The sequence below is a fragment of the Jaculus jaculus genome, chromosome 17 (genome assembly GCF_020740685.1).
Source record: "Jaculus jaculus isolate mJacJac1 chromosome 17, mJacJac1.mat.Y.cur, whole genome shotgun sequence".
Taxonomy (NCBI): domain Eukaryota; kingdom Metazoa; phylum Chordata; class Mammalia; order Rodentia; family Dipodidae; genus Jaculus; species Jaculus jaculus.
This window is the reverse complement of record NC_059118.1, coordinates 345007-367852: the sequence shown is the minus strand read 5'-3', so window position 1 is coordinate 367852 and position 22846 is coordinate 345007. Positions and strand designations below refer to the sequence as shown.

The 22846-nt window shown below is 45.1% G+C and overlaps 1 protein-coding gene across 1 annotated transcript in view; it reads right to left on the bottom strand.

Annotated features, from left to right (window-relative positions):
• Fyco1 (FYVE and coiled-coil domain autophagy adaptor 1) overlaps positions 1–22846 on the bottom strand; it is an 85145-nt gene that overhangs the window by 33294 nt on the left and 29005 nt on the right. The window contains exons 7-14 of the mRNA XM_004662144.2: positions 20534–20624; positions 16869–19235; positions 15679–15771; positions 14804–14922; positions 12812–12979; positions 9196–9345; positions 8271–8482; positions 4740–4884 (exon numbers count right to left, since the gene is read on the bottom strand). Coding sequence (XP_004662201.2) covers positions 4740–4884; positions 8271–8482; positions 9196–9345; positions 12812–12979; positions 14804–14922; positions 15679–15771; positions 16869–19235; positions 20534–20624 — 3345 coding nt within the window. The remainder of the gene's footprint in view (positions 1–4739; positions 4885–8270; positions 8483–9195; positions 9346–12811; positions 12980–14803; positions 14923–15678; positions 15772–16868; positions 19236–20533; positions 20625–22846) is intronic.

Below are 22846 nucleotides of genomic sequence, written 5' to 3'. Positions count from 1 at the left end.
TGTTAAGCAAAAGCTCTCAGATGTGCCTGGGCTTATCTGTAGCTGACACAGTCCACAGTGAGGTCTCCTGCTGGTATGACGAGGTGGCTCTTCTCCCACATAGTTAAGGGCAGGGCCTGGAGGCTCCCATTTGTCATTCCCAGATCTACCTCACAGACCACAGGTCAACATACTGGTGGTTTCCTTTCCCTGAAACAATTTCCCAAGAACAGAACTACACATATTGGTTAGCAATCAGGACACCTTCTGCTTTTGTTCCTATTGGAAAAGGGAAAAGTAGATGGTAAGGAGAGAGGGAGCTACAGAGTGGTCACTTCATGCAGGGTAACAATAGGCAGTGAGCCACTTTCAAGCCAATGGTATCTTCCTAGCCCTCCAGATTCTGTCCTCCTGGGTGTTACCCTTAACTTACATGGCTTTGCTAAGTGACAGAGACAAAATGTGGCTTAGTGTTAAAGGAAAAGGCCGTAGGGACCACTGGGCCATGGGGGTTAGGAACAGCACCATAGACTACTGGCCAATACATATCAAGGGAACATTGCAAAAGGAGAGGTTTGGCCCAAAGTTGCAAAAGCAACAATAAGTTGGCAGAAAGGGGTTCTGCCCAGCAATTTCAACAGGGTGGTGAAAGCCCTGACTATAGTAAAGGAACAAGCACATGAGCCTGAGGTCTGCTGTACTGTCAGCCTCATGCAGATGAAATACAGTCCCTCCAATGTGACAGGGGACTCCCAGTCCCACTTTGCATTCTGGATAGGACAGAGGTAGAGATTTCACCCTGAGTCAGCCTGAGCTCAGGGCAGTCCTTTACCAGAGTGAAAGTGGGCCAAGCAACACCTGGGACTATACTGATCACTCTTCCCAATGCTGTTACAAAAAGCCTCGACAGAAGTAACTTAAAGAGGAAGGATTTATTTTGCCTCACAGTATCAGAAAGTTTCAGTCCATTACAGTGAAGAAAGAATGACACAATGGTTCTATCTGAAGTGGTGGGATAATGGGAGTAGGTCTGTTAACAAGGCATGAGCCAGGAAGCAGAGAATTCAATGCAGGAACCGTGGGTATACATAACCTCCAAAGGTCCATCCTTAGTAAACTCTATTAAGTAACTTCTGTCAGTAGGGCCCACCTCTTCTCCACAGCCTTCAAAACAGTGTCATAAGCCTAGGACCAAGCATTCAAAACACGAGCCTATGGTGGATATTTCAGATTAACATTCAGCTCTTTAGACTCAAAGGCTCATGGCCATCTCAACACAAAATGCATTTACTCCAACTTTAAAAGTCTCCATAGTCTTAAAAATCTCAACATTGTTCAAAAGTTGAAAGTTCAAACTCTTTTCTGAATCAAGGCAAATTCAACTGTGAGCCCCTATAAAATCAAAAAGGAAGGTAAAGAAGTTATATACTTCCAGTAGACAAAAGCACTGAGCAGACACTCCCATTCCAAGAGGGAGGACTGGGGGCAGAGTAAGGAAAGAGCAGATCAGCTGAGCGTGGCGGCACACCCCTTTAATCCCAGCACTGGGGAGCCAAGGTAGGAGGATCGTTGTGAGTTCAAGGATGGCCTGAGGCTACATAGTGAAGTAATTTTAGGTCAACCTGGACTAGAGTGAGACCCTACTTCAAAAAACCAAAAAAGAGGGGAAAAAATAAAGACATTTGAGTGGACCAAAACCCATCAGGGTAAAATTAATCTTAAAGCTTCATGTCTGGCATTCAGGGAATGTGGTAGCAAAATGTAACCCTAAAGTGTTCTCCCAGCCACATGGGTGGGCTGTCTCTCAAACTACTTCTACAAGGTACCTACAGATTTTCCTCGGCAGATGTTCCATATTCCTGGGGTTTCCCTCTCAAAGCTTTATGCATAGTATACTCAAGGTTTACTTGCAAGGAATTTGACAGCGCTACACATTACTTACTCTCTCAAATTTTTCTCTAGAACTTTGGTGTATGCCTCCATGACTCTGTTAACTCTTGTATTCAACATGCCTGCAAATTTATCATCACATGGATGATGCCAAGATCTGCTGGCACTTGAGATAGAGCTCTGTATGGCTGTAATGGCTTACCTTGCAGGGTAATGCAAGGTACATTACTTCTTTTTTAATGGTGTTAATCTCTTTAACGATAATAGTTACTTTTACAAAACTTGTTTTGTCATAATTTTAATATTTTTAAAAATTTTTATTTATTTGAGAGAGAGAAAGAGGCAGATATATAAAGAATGGCTACGCCAGGGCCTCTAGCCATTGCAAATGAACTCCAGACTCATGCACCACCTTGTGCAATTGGCTTATGTGGGTACTGGGGAATCGAACCTGGGTCTTTAGGCTTCACAGGCAAGTGCCTTAACCGCTAAGCCACCTCTCCAGCCTCTTAACACATTTTAAATGTGTTAATATTCCTTTCCCACTCAAACTTCACATTTTAACATCTTTCTGCTCTGCTTTTTTCCCCCCTCCCAATTCTAAGTGTAAACTTGACTTTGGCAGTCAGCAATAGCCATGCCACAGCCTCAATGTTATGCTGTCTTGAAATCTCCTCTGTCAAATAAATTAGTCCTTTACTGTTGAATTCAGTCCCACTCAATACACAGGCAAAACACAGCCAAATTTTCCCAGAATGTAACGTGAATGGCCGGCCTCCAGACCTGGTAGCATTATTCCCAATTGAAATCTCATAAGCTGAGTCTTTACTGTCCACATTCCAGCTGGCATTCTGGTCTTATGAACAACCACCAGAATGGCCCACTCAGCTCTGCTTATGCTATAATAGGGCTTTTCTGGTCTGCATTTCCAAACTCTCCCACATTCTTCTCCCAAAGGCTAAAGAACCAGATTTAAGCATAATAGTGACCCACTTCTGGTAACAATTTTCTCTATTAGTTAGTGTTCTTGTTGCTGTGACAAAATATCTGACAGAAGCAACTTAGGTTATGGAATGAAGGACTTATTTCTGATTGTGGTTTCAAAGGGTCTCAGTCCATGATAGGCAGGAAGGCATGGCAGATCCAGCTCCATCTCTGGTGGCAGGAGTGCAAGCCAGCTTGTTCACATGGCATGGCCCAGGAAGCAGATTGCATAGGTTAGGATCAAGGGTGTGTATAACCTTCAAAGGCCTGCTCCTAGTGACCCACTTCCACCAGCCAGGCCCAACCTCTTAAAAGCTCCATAGCCTTCAAAATAGCACCACAACCTGGAGAACAAGTATCCAAAACATGAACCTGTGGGGGAGAGTTCAGATTCAAATCATAATGGGGACCTGGGAGCCACACAAATTTTCTAAAGCATCTGAACAGCTAGTGCTTTGTTGTAGGAATGGTATTTGCCCAGATATCAGGGGCTGCAAAACACCATGCAAGGACCTTTTCCTATGGGTTCCTTAGCATTAACTACTAATGTTTAAATATGGTGGCATGCTGTGCACTTTTACAACTTCAAAGTTGGCCCTTGCAAAATTCTCCTCATAAACCTTACTGGAAAATAACTGAATGGGTCAGCGGGGAAGAAGCACTGAAGTAGGTCCTGTAGCTGATGCTCCTGTCCTTCTGAAGCTTGCACTGGCCATTCATCCAGGATGGTTTGTGTATCCAGTAAGACAGGACTGGTGATGGGCACTAACTGTTTCCCAAAGATGGACTTGCCATGGGTGCTCACAGATAAATCCAGCCCAACCATCTCAAAAGAGCCCCTTATGCACTATTACTTATGTGATTCTGGGACTTTCTTCTCCTTTCCCAAATACCTCCTCTGAAGAATTCCCTGACTGTTTAGGCCTCACTATTCACCCTAATCTCTATGGCCCAGTGGTCTTCAGGGCATGTTGTGTGTGGATGGAAGAGTGAGCAGAATTGGAAGCCCAGGGGTCTGGTGGCAAAGTATTTAAAGAGAAACCTGTTGCTCTAAGCCATGGTCAAAGGCAGCAAAGCAAAGTGGGCTTTTAAGGTTGTACTGTATCAGCTTTTGAATTCAAATGTCGAAGTCCAAACTCCCAGCACTCAGACTGCAACTGAACGTGGACAAGGCCTTTAAGGATGGGTTTAAGATGAGGGCATTAGGTAAGTAATCTAATCTTTCAGTGTCCTTGTATGAAGAGATTAAGAGATACAGGGCAACATAGGAGTATGTACATAAGATGTGAAGACAGGAAAAGGCGGCTTATCAGTTAAGGCATTTGCCTATAAAGCCAGAGGACCCAGGTCAACTCCCCAGGACCCAGGTAAGCCAGATGCATAATGTGGCGCATGCATCTGGAGTTTGTTTGCAGCAGCTGAAGGCCCTGGCATGCCCATTCTCTCTCTCTCTCTCTCCACCTCTCTCTCAAATAAATATATTTTTTTAAGGGTGGCCATCTGAAAGCCAAGGAGAGAAACCACCTCTGCTGACACATTGCTCTTGGATATCCAGCCTCCAGAGCTGAGTAAACACATTTCTATGGTTCAAGCCACCCAGTTTGTAGTTTCTACCCTGTAGTCTGAACTGACTAATATGGTTGCTCAAGCCAAAGTACAGGCCTTACTTAGTGCAGATGTTCAATCAAGATGCCATCCACTCTTCCCAGAAATTCTCTGATGTGGCGCTTCCTGTTTCCTGAGCACTGGCACTCTTCAAGGGCCATCTTGCCCTACTTCTGTTTTATATGGTTCCTACTAATGGCTTAATCTCCTAGTCTTTGATAAGAAAGCAGAGGGACAGGCATACAACAAACACTCAGGAAATGGAGGTGACATTTACTCACTGTTCAGCCACATTCGGGTCAAGAGAATCAGTTTCTGTGGGTGTTTCAGGCAAGGAGGAGCCAGAATCCTGGATCTGGCACAACTCCTCATCGGTGATGATGTCAAACACAACATCGTCTGGTGGTCTGTAGTCTGGGTTTACTCCTGGGAGGCAGAGGCAGAACAGGAGAGAAGATATATATATATATGCTATCATGCATAGATCTGGTGGAGTGAGAGAATATTGGGAAGTTAGCAGTACAGCTATGCAGAACAACAACAACAAAAACAAAAAAGGAGGAAATGAGGGAAATCAAAACCAGCAACCTCAAAAAAAAAAAAAAAAAAAAAAAGTAGCTGGGCATGGTGGTATACTCCTTTAATCCCAGCACTTGGGTGGCAGAAATAGGATTTCAGTGAGTTCAAGGCTACCCTGAAATTAAATGAATCCTAGGTCAGCCAGAGTAGAGCCAGATCCTACCTCAAACCCCCTGCACCCACAATAATAATAATAATAAAAAAAAAATCAACCTCAGCACCCTGGCATGGTTTCACCCTCTCACTGTTAGAAGACCTATGAGTAAAATAGGGCAAGGAAATCTCCTGGGATATTTGGCAAGAATAGTTCTGACAGCTCTAAATTCCCAGTTAGTCTGCTCTGCTATAGGAAACATTCTCCCCTCATTCCAAATTTCTATAACAGAAGGTTGGAGGAACAAAATGAAAAAGACAATCATACCATAGTCTCAGCCATACTCTTGAATCTGTCTTCTGAGGCTGACAGAAGGATGGGAAATGAGCAACATGGATACAAAATAATGCTGAGAAAAAAAATCATCTTCCCTAACTTATCTACAATTCAATTTCAAAAGTCTTTTTTTTTTGTTTTAGAAATTGGCAAACTGATTCTAAAATTTGTATGAAAAGCAATTAACCTATAATAGCCATTGTTTCAATCACCTACAATAGCCAATGCTTGAATAACAAACTAATGTGAAGGACTTCTTCTAATTATAAAATGCTTTATGAAACTATGGTAACTGAAAACAATAAAATGTTGGTGAAAGAACAGGTACACGGGGAAATGGAAAGGAACTGAGTCCAGACATAGACAAACAAATATAAGGTCAGCTGGTTTTGACAAATATATAAAGGCTTTTCTTCCTTCCTTCCTTCCTTCCTTCCTTCCTTCCTTCCTTCCTTCCTTCCTTCCTTCCTTCCTTCCCCTCTCTCTCTCTCTCTCTCTCTCTCTCTCTTTCTTTCTTTTTTTGGTGTTGTTTGAGATTTAACCCATGGTCTTGTATATACTAAGCAGGCACTCTACCACTGGGCCATATCTCTAGCCTCCATACAGAGGCCAGATGCACTAAGGTGAAACAAGTGCCCACTGGTGGCACAAACGTCTGGAGTTCGATTGTATTGGCTGAGGCCCTAGCATGCCAATACTTTCTCTCTCCCTCCTCTCCCTCTATCTCTCTCACAAAAAAAAAAAAAAAAAAAAAAAAAAAAAAGATATCTTAAGAGAAAGAATTTCAATCCATGGTTGGGCTCCCCTGGCTAGTGCCTGAGCCTGGAACCACTGGATACCTATTAAAAATAAAACAATGCCAGGCATGGTGGTGAACGCCTTTAATCCCAGCACTAGGGAGGCAGAGGCAGGAGGATCACCATGAGTTCGAGGTCACCCTGAGAATACAGAGTGAACTCCAGGTCAGCCTGAGCTAGAGTGAAGCCCTATCTTGAAAAACCAAAAATACAAACAAACAAAAATAAAACTCTACTCATACTTTGCTACCACACCCAAAACTTAAGACAGATCACTGCCCTAAAAATATAAACCATAAAACTTGTAAAAGAAAAAAGGTTTTTGAATAGTGGTTTAAACAATGACACCAAAAAAATTGATTCATGAAAGATAAATTTAGTTTATCAAACCTATAGGGCTGGAGAGATGGCTCAGCAGTTAAGATGCTTACCTGCAAAGCCTAAATACCAGGTTTGATTCTCCAGTACCTATGTAAAGCCAGATGCACAAAGTGGTACATGCCTCTGGAATTTGTTTTCAATGGCTAGAGGCCCTGGTACAACCATTCTCTCTCTCGATCAGCCTCTTCCTTTCTCTTACATTCTCTCAAATAAATAATACACAAAAACATAAACTTGCTTCTTTTTTGGTCTTGTTCTAGCCCAGGCAGACCTGGGAATTCACTATGTTGTCTCAGGCTGGCCTTAAACTCACAGTGATTCTCCTACCTCAGCCTCCTGAGTGCTGGGATTAAAAGCATGTGCCACCATGCCTAGCAAGGGAAAAGACAGAGACAGAGAATGGGTGTACCAGGGCCTTTAGCTGCTGCAAAGGAGCACCACAGACATGTACCCCCTTGTGCATCTGGCTTTACATGGGTACTGGGGGATCAAACTCAGGTCATTAGCCTTTGCATGCTAACACTGAGCCATCTCTCCAGCCTAACTTTTGCTCTTTGAATACTTCTGTTCTACAAAAGAAAATGAAAACAAACTACAAGTTGGGAGAAAACACATGTAAAACTTATGTCTGATAAAGAACACGTATCAGAGCCAGGCATGGTGTCACATGCCTTTAATCCCAGCATTTGGGAGGCTGAGGTAGGGGAAATGCTGTAAGTTCAAGGCTAGCCTGAGAGTACACAGTAAATTCTAGGTCAGCCTGGGCTAGAGTGAGACCCTACCTTGAAAAACCAAAAAGAAAAAAAAAAAAAAGACAAATGTGTGTTTATTAGAATATATGGAGAAAATATCTGTAAAACATGTACCTGGTAAAGCATGCAAATCCAGAACATATAGAAGACTTTCAAAATATTTTAAAAATGGGCAAAAGATATGAAGAAGACCCTAGTGCTATGCAAAACACCTCTCCCTCCCATCCTTGAATGACAGGGCTGCTGACCTCCTGATGGTCCAATTAAAGGAGAGAAAAAAAGATTCTGTAGGCTGCCTGGATCGCCCATAAAGGCTGAGGCCAAATGTGAGAGTTCACAGGGACTACTTGCTGGTAGTGAAGAAACCTGAGCAGGTGTCTCCTCAGCTCTGCCTCTTGGGCTCTATATCTAAAGTCCAGTACCCAGTGGACAGCCTGGGCCAGTTTGTTAGGGTGTGTTGGATGCAGAACCAGCAGAAACAAAATAGTGATTCTTTTTAATGGCTGAATGGGAGGACTCAAAGGAGACTACTGAGCCTCCTGAGTCACTAAGAGAGAGAGACTGAGAAGGACTTGGACTACTCTGGGTACAATTACTGGTGTGGATGGACACTATCCAATATATAGGGTATATTCCATTAGTGGTCTGATTATATACAAACATCATATTAAACCATATTTAATCATGTTAGGAGAAAGTGACTCCCTTTTTAATCCTACTAAAAACAAAAAAGAAAGTCTCGGTTGGAGATAGCACAGTTTTAGCACCTCTTTGACAACTAAGTTTGGAAAACATTGAATGAAGCTTGCTTGAACTAACTGGCCACAATGGGGCAGCAGTAACATCTAAATACACAGGGAGAAGGGGACTCACCTTGGCTTCCTATGGTTTGGAGCCCCTCTTCAGCTGGTGAGAGCATGGGACTTGGCTCTCCCTGGCTGGTGCCTGAGCTGCTGCTATCAGGGGAACCAGGGCCTTCGCTGAACTTCCTTAAACAGGCTCGACAACAGCGCTCCTTCTTGCCACTGTGCTTGGTTATGATATAGTTGTTGCAACAGTAGTAACAGAAGACACGGCCACAGATCCTGAAAATGAAACAAGCATGTGCTGTGAGGATGATGCGAAGTCTTGTGAGATCTGCACAGCACCAGTATGGGCTCTGTGCTGACCTCCTGATGCCCAACATGATTCTCTGGACCTTGCTGTATAGTATGGTCATAAACCCATTTCATAATATTCCAACAAAGTTATCATGGTAAGCTTAGTGCAGAATGGTTTACTTCCTAAAATCCCGGAGGCAGGGAGAGAAGGAGTGGATGACACCAGGCTGCAGGTGTGCACCCACACCTGGGGGCCACAGGCAGTAAGACAGCACAGGTAATAGAGATCTGCCCTTACCTCAACCTGCCCTTCCTCTTCAGCCATTTCCCCACTGGACCCTTGGAGGGTCTATGCCCTCTGGCCTGGCCTGTGTTCCCCCAGAGGAACCTCATGACTAGCTCTTAGAGAGTTCCAACAATGCTTTCCTTGTGGCTCCTCATAGGCTGAAGAGTAGCAGAAGGGCTGCTGGTTTCTGGGTGCACCATATCTCTGTGGACACCCTTAACCCCATTAACACCTCCTTCCTTTCAGGATGCTGAATATCCAGTTAAGACCCAAGTAATACATCATCCCCTCCTGCTTCCCTAGGTCCATATGCGACGTGCTTTTCCTAGACAGTCAGCTAGGGCACTCAGAGTGATCTGCTCTAATTCTAAGCCTGCTGGGGCTTAGGTGATGGCTTGTAAGCTAAGACGACCTGCAGTGGTGCCGCCGGACAATCCAGCTGAACTCTCGCTTGCAATCATGGCAGTGGTTGGCTTCTGTGTCCCCAAGACACCTTTCCTCAGCACTGAGCTTCTGTTGGAATTCCAGTGCATCAGACTTCTGCCAGAGAGCATCCTTGTCCCTGTGACAAGACCACATGGAAGAAAGCATGAGAACAAGACAATTACTCCTGCTTCGTTTCTGTAGACTGATAACAAACTTTCCAAGCCACAAAAGGAAAATTAAATCTTTCTTTGGAAATGCCCTCTCACTCCCCTGAAGCCTCCCCTGGCATCCCAAACACACAGTCTTTTTGCTGACTTCACATGCATGAAAGCACTCAAAAGGTGCAATGTGCAAAAGCGTCGTGTCAACTATAAGGAACTGCTAGCACAAACATGCCACTCCGGGACCCAAACAGTACAGATCACTAGTATGAGTCTAAGTTAAAGCATGCCAGCATGCTTAACAATCAGCAGGCATTGAGTGTGTGCAGTATGCCAAGCATGAATATACTCCCCACTAAATCGTAATGTGCTCAAGGTGTAATATGTAGTGATTTGTTCAGGTATCATCTGATGAAAGATAAAAAACCTCCCAGTCCCCAAATCTGATCAGACATTAACCTCTTTGCTCCTTCCAATCAAAAAGATATGAGGCTTTTCAAAAAGGTTGGACAGTGACTGAATATGCCTAATGCAGGGCAGGGTTATATACAAAAATGTCCTCATGGCTGCTAGTTTGTGGTCATTCTTATGGCTTCTGATTCCCTGCATGGGAAGTTTTGCTCATTTTCACATGGAGCCTCAGCCAGCATCTGGGAGAATCAAGTGGCCCTGGTAGTCCTCACCACGAGGGCCACTCAGGTCCTGACAAAAACTGGCTAGTCAGTTACCAACCATGAGCTCCAAATCAATAAGAGGCCTATTCTCTTAAATAAGCATGCCTGAATGCATGACTGGCTTCTTCAGAAGACTCAAGTCTCAGCCGGTTCTCCCAGCTGGTCCACAGTATCTGACCTTTGTGGCCTCAGGAATATGGGAATACTAGTGGCTTTTCCATCACACCCTTCCAGAAGATGCCTGAATTTAATGAATCAGTAGAGCTAAGACCAGCACAATCAAAGAAGCTATCATCATATATAGAGACCAGTTGGCTCTTACTTGCCTCTTGAAGGAACAGACAAAACTATAAGCCAGTTTCATGAAGAGCTTCTGACAAAACTGTTACCTTGGGTATATGAGTATGCCTCTAGTGGAACAATGGTTCTCAATTCTAGCTCATGAGTACCTGGGTCCACTTCTAGAACTCTTGCTCAGTTGGCCTGAGAGGCCTGTGCAAGAGCATTGTTAAACAGCAGTCCCCTAACCCCGCCAGTGACCTAATGTGCAGCTTCAGTGTATTTACTGCTTTGATTCTATCAATTGACAAGAAATACAAGAGACAGACAACTATGAATCCACAGAGAAGAAACCAGAAAAATCTAGGCCATGGGAAACTCGACCAGAAAAAATGACCTGGTTTCTACAAAAGCATATTATGGAAAAAAAAATATATATGTATATATGTTACAGAGATGGTGAGGAGACCCACAGACCATAACATAAGTAAAAGATGCACTGCTAATCATAACAAAGGGATATCATTTATATCCTGATTTGAATAAACTATGAAAAAAGTTAATAGGCAACTGGAACAGTTTTAAACTGACCAGATACTTGTTAATCATGAAAAATGGTATTCATTTTTTATAGTATGGTGATGATACAGTGGTAGTTCTTGTCTTGGAGAAATTGATACTGAAATATTTATAGATGAAGTGAAATGTCTAGGATTTACTTCAGAATAGTCTGGAGACTGGGCCCTGCAAGCTTTATAGCTGGCCAGCCAGGTCACTTATATCAACTGGTGTGATGGTGGCATGTCTGCTGTGGGGGAAACCAACTGCTCTCTAATTGAAGCCCGTTCCATGGGAGGAAATTCCTGCTTGGTACTGAAATGCCTATGGCTGAGGAGGTTATAAGCCCCAGGGGGAAAACTACTACTGTTTGGCTAAATAGTTACACTATGCCCACCAAACTGCCCTCTAAATACTTTTTTGTTTGTTTGTTTTGTTTTTTCATGTTAGGGTCTTGTTCTAACCCAAGCTGACTTGGAATTCACTAGGTAGTCTCAGGTTTGCCTTGAACTCATGGCAATCCTCCCACCTCTGTCTCCCGAGTGCTGGGATTAAAGGCATGCACCACCATGCCTAGCTAATCTCACTTTTGGCTAGACAATCTTCTCTTTTCAGATAGTGATAACCACTGGGGTGACTCAAAACTCACCAAAGTGCTGAGAAGGGACAGTAGACAGCACCAAGTGAGACATCTCTATTACACCTCCAAGGCTCAGGTACCATTGCAGAATAGGTACAGGAAAGAATAGAAGAGACAAAAGAAGGGGAGAAGTACTTGCAATACTGTCGTCTAGACACAAAGTGGACATGGTATTCATATCCTCACAGAGGCTGATTCTACCTATATAAGACCTGTATAATAGCAGGGGAAAAATGATGACATCAAAAAAATTGAAAACAAGGGATTCAAGCCAGACATGGTAGCATATGCCTTTAATTCTAGTACTGGGGAGGCAGAGGTAGGAAGATCACCATGAGTTCATGGCTATCCTGAGACTACACAGTGAATTCCAGGTCAGCATGGGCTAGAGTAAGACCCTACCTTAAAAAACCAAAAATGGAAAAAAAAAAAAAAAAAGAAAGAAAACAAGAGAAAGAAAGAAAAAGAAGGAATTCCGTGGAGTGGGAAAAGAGAAGGGATTATGATCATAGTATATCATCAGTATTTATGAAAGTTGTCAATGTAGGGTTAGAAATAGTCTAGAGGTGAGGAAACAAAAGTGGCCATAGGTTGAACCCTGTGGAGACTGGCTACAGGGCACAAGGGGTACTTCTAAGCATTAAAAAAAAATCAGATCAGGGCTAGAGACATGGCTTGGCAGTTAAGGCACATGCCGGCAAAGCCAAAGGATCCACGTTCAATTCTCCAGTACTCACATAAGCCAGATGCACAAGGTAGCATATGTGTCTGGAGTTCGTTTCTAGTGGCTGTGTGCCTATTCTTTCTCTCTCCCTCTTGCTCTCTCAAATTAATAAAAATAATGTATTAAAAAAAAAAAAACTTAGCTTTCCACCCTCTCTTGAAAAGTTAGGCACCCTAACCTCTCTGGACCTAACACCAATGTGGCACTGAGTGGCAAGAACAGAGTATGCTGGGTCTCTTGGAGCCTCTCCAGGGGCCCAGAATTCTGGGAAAAGTGAAATGGTAAAGAAGGAGGTTCATGGGAGAGGAGCAAGAGAATAAGAAAATCTCCAAAGTTACTATCATTTACTATCACTCCTGTGGCTAGGCACCCAGAGTTTGATAATAACCTCATATCCACCCAATCCCAGTCAGACACTGTAGGAATAGTGAGATCCAGCCTTCTAAACCTGCCAAGAGCTAGTAGACCTGCAGGCTTGTGGCATCCTAACAACAGAATGTGGCAGAACACATGGGGAGAGGGTCCATACTCCTTGAACTAGCACTTTCAGATGTGTTTCTGCTCACTTGAGAAGCTCTATCAGCCGCTCCTCCAGGTACTTCTTGGTTCTGTTCAGGTCGTCCAGGTCTGCAAGCATCTTCTGATCACTCCTCTCTCGGTCTGTCACCTCCTGGCAGAGTTTGTTGTAATACTCTTGGAGTTTTGATGAGGCCTTTTCAAGTTCCTTCTGGGTCCTGGGGGAAGAAGAGTAAGTTCACCTTGTTAACAATGACAGTCAGCATTCCCATGCCTCTGGGTTCCTATGACTCTGAGGAGAAATCCTACTGCCCTCTCAGCCTTTCCCCCTCATAATGGGGCATAATCTGTTCACATGGTATATGCATTCACCCAGAAGTTGTGGCTCTTCTCACCACTCCCCAACACAAAGGGGCATCCTGGGAGGGCAGGACAACCCAAGCTTATTAGGATATCCCAAATGAGTAGGACTCAGAGCACCTCGTTCCTGAATAGGACCTTAGGTTAGGAGGAGCCTAAAGCAAAAGCTCATGGGGTAGAAATAGGGGATGAGGAGGAAGAAAGTCAGGACATGAGGGAGGGAGAGGCACATCTTCCTGAAGATTGCTACAAAGAGTGTGGTGTGGTGGGGGTGTCTGGCTCCTAGGTGTCTTTAGGACTCTATGTCCAGGGAGACCTTCTACCTGATAACTCCCCCATGAAATTCTGTCCTGAATACTGTGGAGTCCCAATCTACAGTACAGGGGGGCTAGCTGAATAGGGTTGTTTGCCTAACTGCCCATTCCACACTCAGCTCAGCTACCACCTAAAGCAGGAGTTTCTAAGCGTGCTATAAATCCCATGGCCCAGTAGACATTTGTAGAAGCTCCATTAAGCAGAGGGCCTCTGTAGAAAGACTAACTTGCTTATACTCTATGCTGTCAGGTTCAATACAAGGTTATCAGAAGGCTGTTTACTAAACAATGCCCTCAAAATAATTTCAGGGAATACAGCACAAAAATCAAGTAAAATCCAGTTCTGGGCAGATAGATTATGAAGCTTTGAACAGCTAAAACAAATACTCTGAAATCTTACACATAATCACTCAAACAATTCAAGTGCTCCCTGTGTTAAATTGCTACATGAATATGAGCTAGCTAGGAGCTAGGGCCTTACAGGATCTCAATGTAGACATGAAGAAATGGGCCAGTTACTGCTTCTCAATGAGCCCAGGCTAGGAGGTCGTAGGAGGTGGGTTCAGCTTTAGGACAATCTGATGTGCCTGTCTGTGCGGGTAGAACCCAAGTGATTTGTTCCCAGCAACCCTTCTCCACGCTCAACTGCTCCCATCAGGCTATGGCACCAGCTGTGGCCCCTAACTGAAGATGAGGAAGTTCAGGAAGACCTTGGTGATGGGTGTGACATTTGAAAAGACTGTGATGGGGAGAAGGATGACAGCATGAACTGCCTTGCACAGACCACATCAAGGGTCTACATGGAGATGAGCTGATCCTGGTCCCTGGCACACTCATTGTCCTCAATGATAAAAGGAGGAGAAACAAAACCTTTCTCACAGGAAAGACTGTTGAGTGTATTAAACAGGTAATCACAGGTTGAGCATTACTAATCTGAAAATCTGAAACACAAAAATGCTACAACATCTGAATATATTCTTCTGGTCCCAAGTCTTTCTGCTAAGGGATACTCAGCTTGCACATGTTTAGATTAGAGAGTCTGCTGCATTTCAAGTACAACTCAATGTCTGCTGTTATTCCCACTATTTCGATGCCCTAACTAGAGGCTCTTTCCAGTTTTTGCATAGCATGTAGTTGGTATACAGCTGCTGGGGGTAAGAAACTGCACAGGTGAAAGGTTCCCTGTGGGCTGTGTGGTAGGTAGGGCTGACTTCTCCATGACACACTTCTAATATCCATACTTTCTGAGGTAGTGGTGTTTCTTGCAAGATTTCCTCAACTAGTATGAGTGGCTGATTTTTTTAGATGACTTCACTAACTCCCTCCTTAAAGACTACCAGTGGCTATGTGGGTAGCCCAGTCACTGACCTTTCCAGGCTTGCGCGCAGGGCAGCACTCTCCTCATCCTTGCGCAGCACAGTGGCCTGGCACTCTGCAAGATGGTTGCTGGTACAGTTCAGTTTCTCCTCCATAGCTGCCTCTGTGGCCTGGCACAGTGTGAGGGAGAAGACATAAAGCTTACAAGCCCACCCTTAGGCGTGAAGGAACTGGTGGGGAGAACCTGCCCTACTTGGCTAGGCCATTTTTTAAAAAAAAAATTGTATATATTTTTATTCATTGATTTGCAAGCAGAGAGAAACAGAGAAGAAAGAGACAGACATACAGAATGGGCACGCCAGGGCCTCCAGCTGCTGCAAATGAACTCCAGATACAGGTGCCATGTTGTGCATCTAGTTTTACATGGGTATTGGGGAATCAAACCCAGATCATTAGGCTTTGCAGACAAGCAGCCTAACCACTGAGCCACCTCTCTAGCAAGGCCATTTTTAAGGTAGAGGCTTTGTTGTTCAAACTCATGAAGCCAGGAACCTCTGCTTTGTATTTGTGGCATGTGACCAACTTCTCAATACTAGTGGCAACTGGCTTTGGTAGGTGGAGGTTGGGTGACAAAGAGCAGAGTGACCAGTAGGACCAGCACCACCTCCTTGCCCCTTAATTTAGATTGCATACTACAGAATGCTGATAGAGGTGGCTCAGGACAGCTTCCTCCTTCCAGTGATGGATATAGGGAGTGGAAGGGAGTTCTAGCACAGACCTAGGTTGTCTACAAACTGATGGCAAGGTATATGAACCACAGACTAGGTCAATGTGGGAACTAACAGCATAGTGGGGTGCTCTCTTCAACAGTCCAGAAGGAACAGACCAGATCCCACTTCCTGACAGCACACCCAGACCAGGCTCACCTTCAGCTCATTCACAGCCTCCTCAGCAAGCTGCAAATTCTGGCCTTGCTCCTCTAGCTGGGCCCTGAGGCTCCTGCACTCTTCACTGGCAGTCTATAAAGAATGAAAAGGCCATCACAAAAGAAGGACTTTGCTTTGAGATTCCTCAGCCTCATTACTCAAATGTAAAAACAAGCCACTACTCTGTTGACTGAACTGGCTCCTCAACAAGCTTCCCCACTCTACTACAAGCAATATATATATATTTTCTTTTGGTTTTCCGAGGTAGGGTCTTGCTCTAGCTCAGGTTGACCTGCAATTCACTATGTAGTCTCAGGGTGGCCTCGAACTCATGGCAATCCTACTTCTGCCTCCCGAGTGCTGGGATTAAAGGCGTGCACCACCATGCCTGGCTTTACAAGCAATATTTCTAAGCTTACTAGAAAAGAGACTCAGCCTGGTCCTCATACTTAATTTTTGCAATTGAGAAAGTAGCCCATGAGTCTTGTGGCGTTTCACGGAGTGGGAAGCCCTCTGGAGAGGGGGCAGGTGAGCTGCATAAGAATGAAAGAATGGGCCAAACACAGGCATCTTAATGCAGACAGACCAGTGACACATTGCAACCAAAGTCCTGTGGCCACTTCCCACAGCCTCATTTGTATCACGCTTAGTCAAGTCACATGGCTGGTCACATAAACTTGTGTCCTCAATGGACTTGAAAATAAGTCAGTGCTATATTCTGTCAGCCATTAAGGACAGCATGAGTGGCTGGCTACCCAGGAAGACCAAAGTCAGGACTCAAAGCTGCCCAGACTGTTAGACCTATAAGAGGGCTCCAGAGTATAAGGGAGGGCTCTGAAGCTGAGATGGGGCTGGCAAAAATGAATGCAGCACACATTACATGCTTACTTTGAGGTGGGCACCATCACTACCACATTGGCTTTGAGATATTCTGGGATTTCAAAAGAGGCATTCTGCTCTGACAATGTGTGTTACTAATTTAAAAAATTTTTTGTGGGCCAATGTCTGCCATGGTCTGAGTGGAGGCTAAGGAATCACTCATGTTCTGTTCAATGTGTTCTTGCAGAGAAGTGTGAGTCCCCAGTGAGGATGGACCAGGCTGTTCTCTGGCCCTTGCCTTACTCTTAATGCATGCTATCCTTTCTAGAAACCACCAGGCTGACCCTGGAGATGAGTGAAGCTAGACCTACCTTCAGTCTGTTCTGGTAGTCCACGAGCTCAGCACTCAGCTGGAACTTGAGGGCATCACGCTCCTGGTATGCATCCTCCTGGAGGTTTTGGGCCCTTTGCTCAGCCCGGACTAGCTGGGCCTGCAGGCCAGAGAGTGAGCTGGCTGCCTCCTCAGCGGCCTTCAGTTTCTCTTGCAAGATGTTCTTTTCTTGTTGCAGCCCTGCTACCTGGCTTTTCAAATCTTCTCGCTCTCTTGAAGCTTCCTTTTTGGAGTCCTGGAGCTCCTGGGTCACACAGGCTAGGATCCCCTCCATCCTCTCTTTCTCAGCAGTTAGGGCACAAACCCGAATGCCAAGCTCAGCTGTTTCTGTGTTTGCTTGATGCAGCTGCTCCTGCAGTTCTGCATGCTCCAGCTGGGCTCCCTCAGAGCTGCATCTCACCTGGGACAACTCTACCTGCAGTGCCTGAAGCTCTTGCTCCCTGTGCTGGATCTCACTGGCCCTCTCCTCCTGAAGCAACCCCTCCTGCTCTGAGCACTGCAGCAGCTCCTGCACATGGGCTCTGTTGAGAGCTTCGTTCTGCTCCTTCAGCTGCTGCACCAGGGTCTTGTGCTCCCTTAGAACCGCCTCAGCCACACCCAACTGGCTCTGTACTTTGTCCCGATCACCCAAGGCCACCCTGAGCTTGGTCTGGAGGTCTACCACCTCAGCTTGTAGCCGTTGGAACTCCCCTTGGGGGATTTCTAGCTGTGTCTGAGACAGGGCCAGCTGGGCTGCTTTGTCTTGGAGTGGGCTGAGTCCCTGTTGGCCTTTCTCTGCAGAGAGGGCCTCGATAATCTGAGTTTGCTGGTGGCACTGGTTCTGAAGAGCCCTGAACTCTTGGTCCTGTGCCTCTGCCCACTTATGGCACCGCTCCACCTCCTCTTGCAACTGCTGGCACTCACTCTCCTTGATCTGCAGGGCAGCCTCCTTCTCTGCCACCTGGGCCTTCATGGTTTCTTTGGCCTTCCTCACAGCCAGGAGGCTTGTCTCCATCTGTTCACCTAGGTGTCGGATGCTGGCCTGCTCAGCCTCCAGAGAAGCCAGGGAGCCCTGGATGGCTGCTTCTCGCTGCTGCAGAGCCTGGTAATCAGTTTGTAAGGCCTGCAGCTTGCCCTCCAGGAGCTGGTTACGACCAGCCATGCTCTGCAACTCCTTCTGCAGCTCTTGATTGACTTGCTGTAGCTCCTCACTATCCCCTGACATCCTGGTACTGTCCACCTCCTGCAGGCACTGATGCCCCTCCTCTGACTTCTTCCCAGCTTGTGCAGGGACAGAGTTCAGTGACGCTGGGATCTCGCTTGTCTCGCTGGCCCCAGGTGGCTCAGCCATCTGCTCTAGTGTGCCTACCTTCTGGCTGAGGTGGTCTTTGTCCTGGATAAGCTGCTTTTTCTGCTCCTCCAGGTCACTCACAAGCTGGCTCACTTGGACCAGCTGGGTCTCCAAAAGCTGCAGCTGCCATGTTAGAGACCTGGCCTCCTGTTCCAGCAGCCGCTTCTCTTCCCGCTGCCGCTTTTCCTCTTGCCTGGCCTCTGCCAGCTCCTCTTCCACAGAGCTCAAGTGGGCCAGTGATTCCTGCAGCTGTCTTCGGAGCTGTGCTGCCTCCTGCTTCTTCCCAGCCAGCTCTTCCTGAAGTGGGGCCATCTCCTTCACCAGGTCCTCCAAGCTAGCCCGGGCTTCCTCCTTTAGCTGTAAATCCTTGGCCAACTGTGTTAGCTGGGTGCTCTGCTGCCTGTTGTGCTCCTGAACCTTGGTGTGCTCCTGTTCTAAGGCTCGAAGCTTCTCCCCCAGTTCTTGGATCTTCAGGGCCCTGTCGGTGGGAACTGGCTCTAACTGCCACTTTGTGTCCAGGGCTGGGTTTGCCCTCTTCTCAGCCCTGGCCAGCCAGTCAGAGAGGTTGGCTAGAAGCTGGTTCTTTCTGCCTAGGGAGTCCTGTGCTCCCTGGACCAGGGGTTGCAACATGGCCTCCATTCGCTGCAGGGCTGAGGTGCTGTCCTCCTCTTTCTCAGATATACCCACCTTCAGAGCCTGCAGGCATGTCTGTAGCTCCTTCACAGTGCCCTGAGAGATCTCCCCCTGTTTATGAAGCTCAGCTACCAGGCCCATGAAGCAGATGCTGCCCTCTGCTGAATGGTGCCCACTCTCCTTCTCTGCCTGTAGCTGCTCCCCCTGCCTGCTGACTGTTACCCTCAGCTCCTGGTTCTCCTTGTCCAGCTGCTGTACAAGCTCCTGCAGCTGCTTCTCCCGCACCTCCAACTGGTCCAACTCCACCCGCATCTCATCAAAACCTTCCAGTGCCTCACTGTTTAGAGGACTATTCAGGTCAAAACTGGAGGCCATCTCCTGAGTCTAGGAAGAAGCACAAAAGATAGGTGGCTTTGAGATGAAGCTACCTAGATACTTGGTGAAGCTTTAGCTTTTGATGGCAGCAGAAGTAAAAATAAAGGAATTACCTGAAGTAAGGTAAACCTAAAAGTATTCCAAGGGCCAGACCCTTTGTTCACAGCATGTGCCACAAGGAGTCAGAGTACATTTGGCCATGAGGCACCTGGAGACCTGCATTTCTACTCAGACTCCTTCAGCTTTATTAGCTTACAGGCTATATGGTTCTTCAGATAATCTAAATTCAGTTACACTAAAACTATGGTTCACCCTTTGTATTCTATCCAAAGCTCCCAGCATGATTAAGCCACAAAATGAGTTCGAAGAGTGTTTTATTTTATACTTAAAAAATTAATTTATTTGCAAGCAGAGAGAGAAAGGGGGGGAGGGCATGCCGGGACTTCTTGCCACTTCAAGAAATACAGATGCATGCACCTTTTTGTGCAGCTAGCTTTACGTGGGTACTAGGGAGTCAAACCCCGACGATCAGGCTTTGTAAGCAAGTGCCTTAAACCACTGAGCCATCTCTATAGCCCGTTTTATACTTTTAATGCTCCTTACAGTGAGCATTTGTGTATTGCTAATCAATTTCTATAAACTCTATGTTGCTGGGATACATTCTTCACATTTCTGAAAAAGTCAATAAACTACCCATCTACTGGGACTTCCTGACTATCCTTTTTTAGCAGTATTTATTTGGTCCTTAATTTGTGACTTAATTTTTATTTTTTTATTTTTAATTTTTTGTTTTTTAAGGTAGGGTTCCACTCTAGCTCAGGATGAACTGGAATTCACTATATAGTCTCAGGATGGCCTCGAACTCACGGCGACTCTCCTACCTATGCCTCCCAAGTTCTGGGATCAAAGGTGTGCGCCACCATGCCTGGCTTCAGAATTTTATTACTCCATCCTTTCCCATATTATGGAGGAGGGAGCCAAAACTTCAGTTAGGTAACTTCCCATTAGTTACACTACTGGTAGGTGACAGAGACACTTTTAACTATGGACACTTTTAATCATGGCGTTAAACTGCTTCTTATAAGATCCTTTAAATTTTTTTTAAAAGAGTTTAGCTTTTTAAAGGATCTATATTTTACTTTGTTCTAAAAACTTAAGATTCCAGGAAATGCTAGGTATAATTTGAGGGATTACAATGCTTTGGTTAGAACAATGAGTATTTGAGGACATCACCCTTCAGCTGCTAGACACAAGGACATACACTGTCACCACAACAGCCAAGGAATCCCAAGCCTTGCCGGCATTACCTGCAGGTAGCTGCTCACCAAGCTGCTCATGCTGGAGCTTCGACTAGGTGGTTTCCACATGTAAGGAGAAGAGCCGCTGGCCAGTGTCCTCCTGTGAGGCCATAGAACATGCTTATATTCAGGTATATGCACACACATGAGCATGCAAAAGTTTTGGTAGTCACTTGGTAATCAGGTGGAGGCTGCTATGGCTCAGACATGGTTTGAGTATGTACCAAAGGGTTCATATGTTGGAAACTTGAAACATTTAAGATGTGTGGCTAATGGGAAACACTTAGATCAATTTGATGCACTCTCTTGGAAGGCAAAGTAGAACCCTAACTTTTGGCTTCTTACTTGGGAGATAAGATCTCTTGCTTCTTCACAGCATACCCAATTCCTCCTCCACCTCCCATCTACCCTGAAGTGCTGAAGTCAAGAGGGAACTTCAGCCTCCAAAACTATAAGCTGAAAAAAAATCTTTCTTCTTTACAGTTAGCCAGTTAAAGGTTATGCCTCAGGCCATTACAGTAATGCAGGATGGACTAATGCAGGGGCACTCCCCTGGGACAGAATGTACAGAAGTAAATTCAACAGTTCCCTGTAAGGTCTCTACCTACATAGACCTATGTCATGGACTCAGTTGCTACAGTTTAAACATTGTGGCTTCCCTCCACTACCAAGAAAACACCATCACCACAACAACTAAGTAGGCATATTTGCCAACTTCTGGGTGAATTTTCCTTGGATTTTTGGTGCCTGCCAATGAGGAACAAGTTATAGTTGTAGTTAATTTGGTTTTTAAAAAAATAAAGTCCCACTATGCTGAAAGACTTGCAGTGTCACTCATGTTACACATCTACCATGTGGGTAAAGAGCTTGTTCACTTCATGCAGCTACACTGGACAGGTAAGCTACACAACATTTTCTTCACTACAGAAAGGTGTAATGGGCAATGTAGTGGATCTAGGAACACACAGGTTTTCATAGAAGTTCTTGTTTTGCAGGAACACTACAACCTGAACATTCTTACCCCACCAGAATCAACTCCTTAACCTAGAGTTACTGAAATGTCAAACCTGTTAGTCCCTACAACCCAAAAATGGCCCTGGTCAGTATAAGTCCCACAGGCAACACACATGTGCAGGAAGAAGAAAAGAGCACACTTGTATGAGGAAGTGTCCTGGAAGCACTGTCACTGGGTGTGAGACCCAGTATATTCACTCATACAGGAGCCAGATGGAAATATTTTGGGCTTTGGTCTGCATCACAACTGCCCACCATGTGAAAGCAGCCAGAGAATATGCAAAGATATGAACAAAGCAGCTTTACAGGGTGCTGTGTCCTGGCCCTGCTCCACAGTCATGGAATCCCATGTGCAAACAGAAATAAAAATGTCTAAACCATATAGCATGTAAAAGTTTAGCTGTGTAGGGATTCAATGTTAACAAATCTCTGAAAACACACAAAACTGTATATAATCATTAAATATTTATGGATACAATGAAAACAGTAACTCGGAAATAACATGTATCAACCACAGGGCCATACTTACTTCTGGAAAGGAAAAAGGAAAGATGACAGCAGGGTAGGGCCTTAGCCATATCGATTTCATTTCTTTTTAAAAACCATTATTTGATTTTTTTTTTTAATTTACAGAGGCGGGGGGAGAGAGAGAGAATGAGAGAGAATGGACATGTCACAGCATCTGGCCACTGCAAACAACTCCACTAAATGCATCTGCCTTATGTGGGTTCTGGGAAATAGAATCTGGATCCTTAGGCTTTGCAGCCAAGCATTTTAACCACTAAGCTATATCTCCAGCACCTTACATTATTTCTTTAAAAAAATGTATCAGGGGGCTGGAGAGATGGCTCAGTGGTTAAACTACTTGCTTGCAAAGCCTGATGGCCTGGGTTCAATTCCTCAGTATCCACTTAAAGTCAGATGCACAAAATGGTGTATGCATCTGGAATTTGTATGCAGTGGTAAGAGGCCTTGGTGTGCTCATTCATGTTCATTCTCTCTCTCTCCCCTTGCAAATAAATAAATGCCCCCCCCCCCCCAGTTTTTTTAAATGCAGACATAATGGGGAAAGAGGCCAAAGGCACAAGTCTGGCTCCCAGTGGCCAAATATAGGGTAAGTTAAGCTTCAAAATAAGTGACAGAGTATAAACCATTGAAATAAAGAATTCATGAGTTAATAGGGACTCAAATAAATAAATGGGAAGACAGAAAAGATCCTTATAGTAGAATGTCAGGGATAATGCTACTTCAGGCAGAAGTTATGAATGGAGACTGAAACCACAGATGAGAGACATATGAAGAAGATGC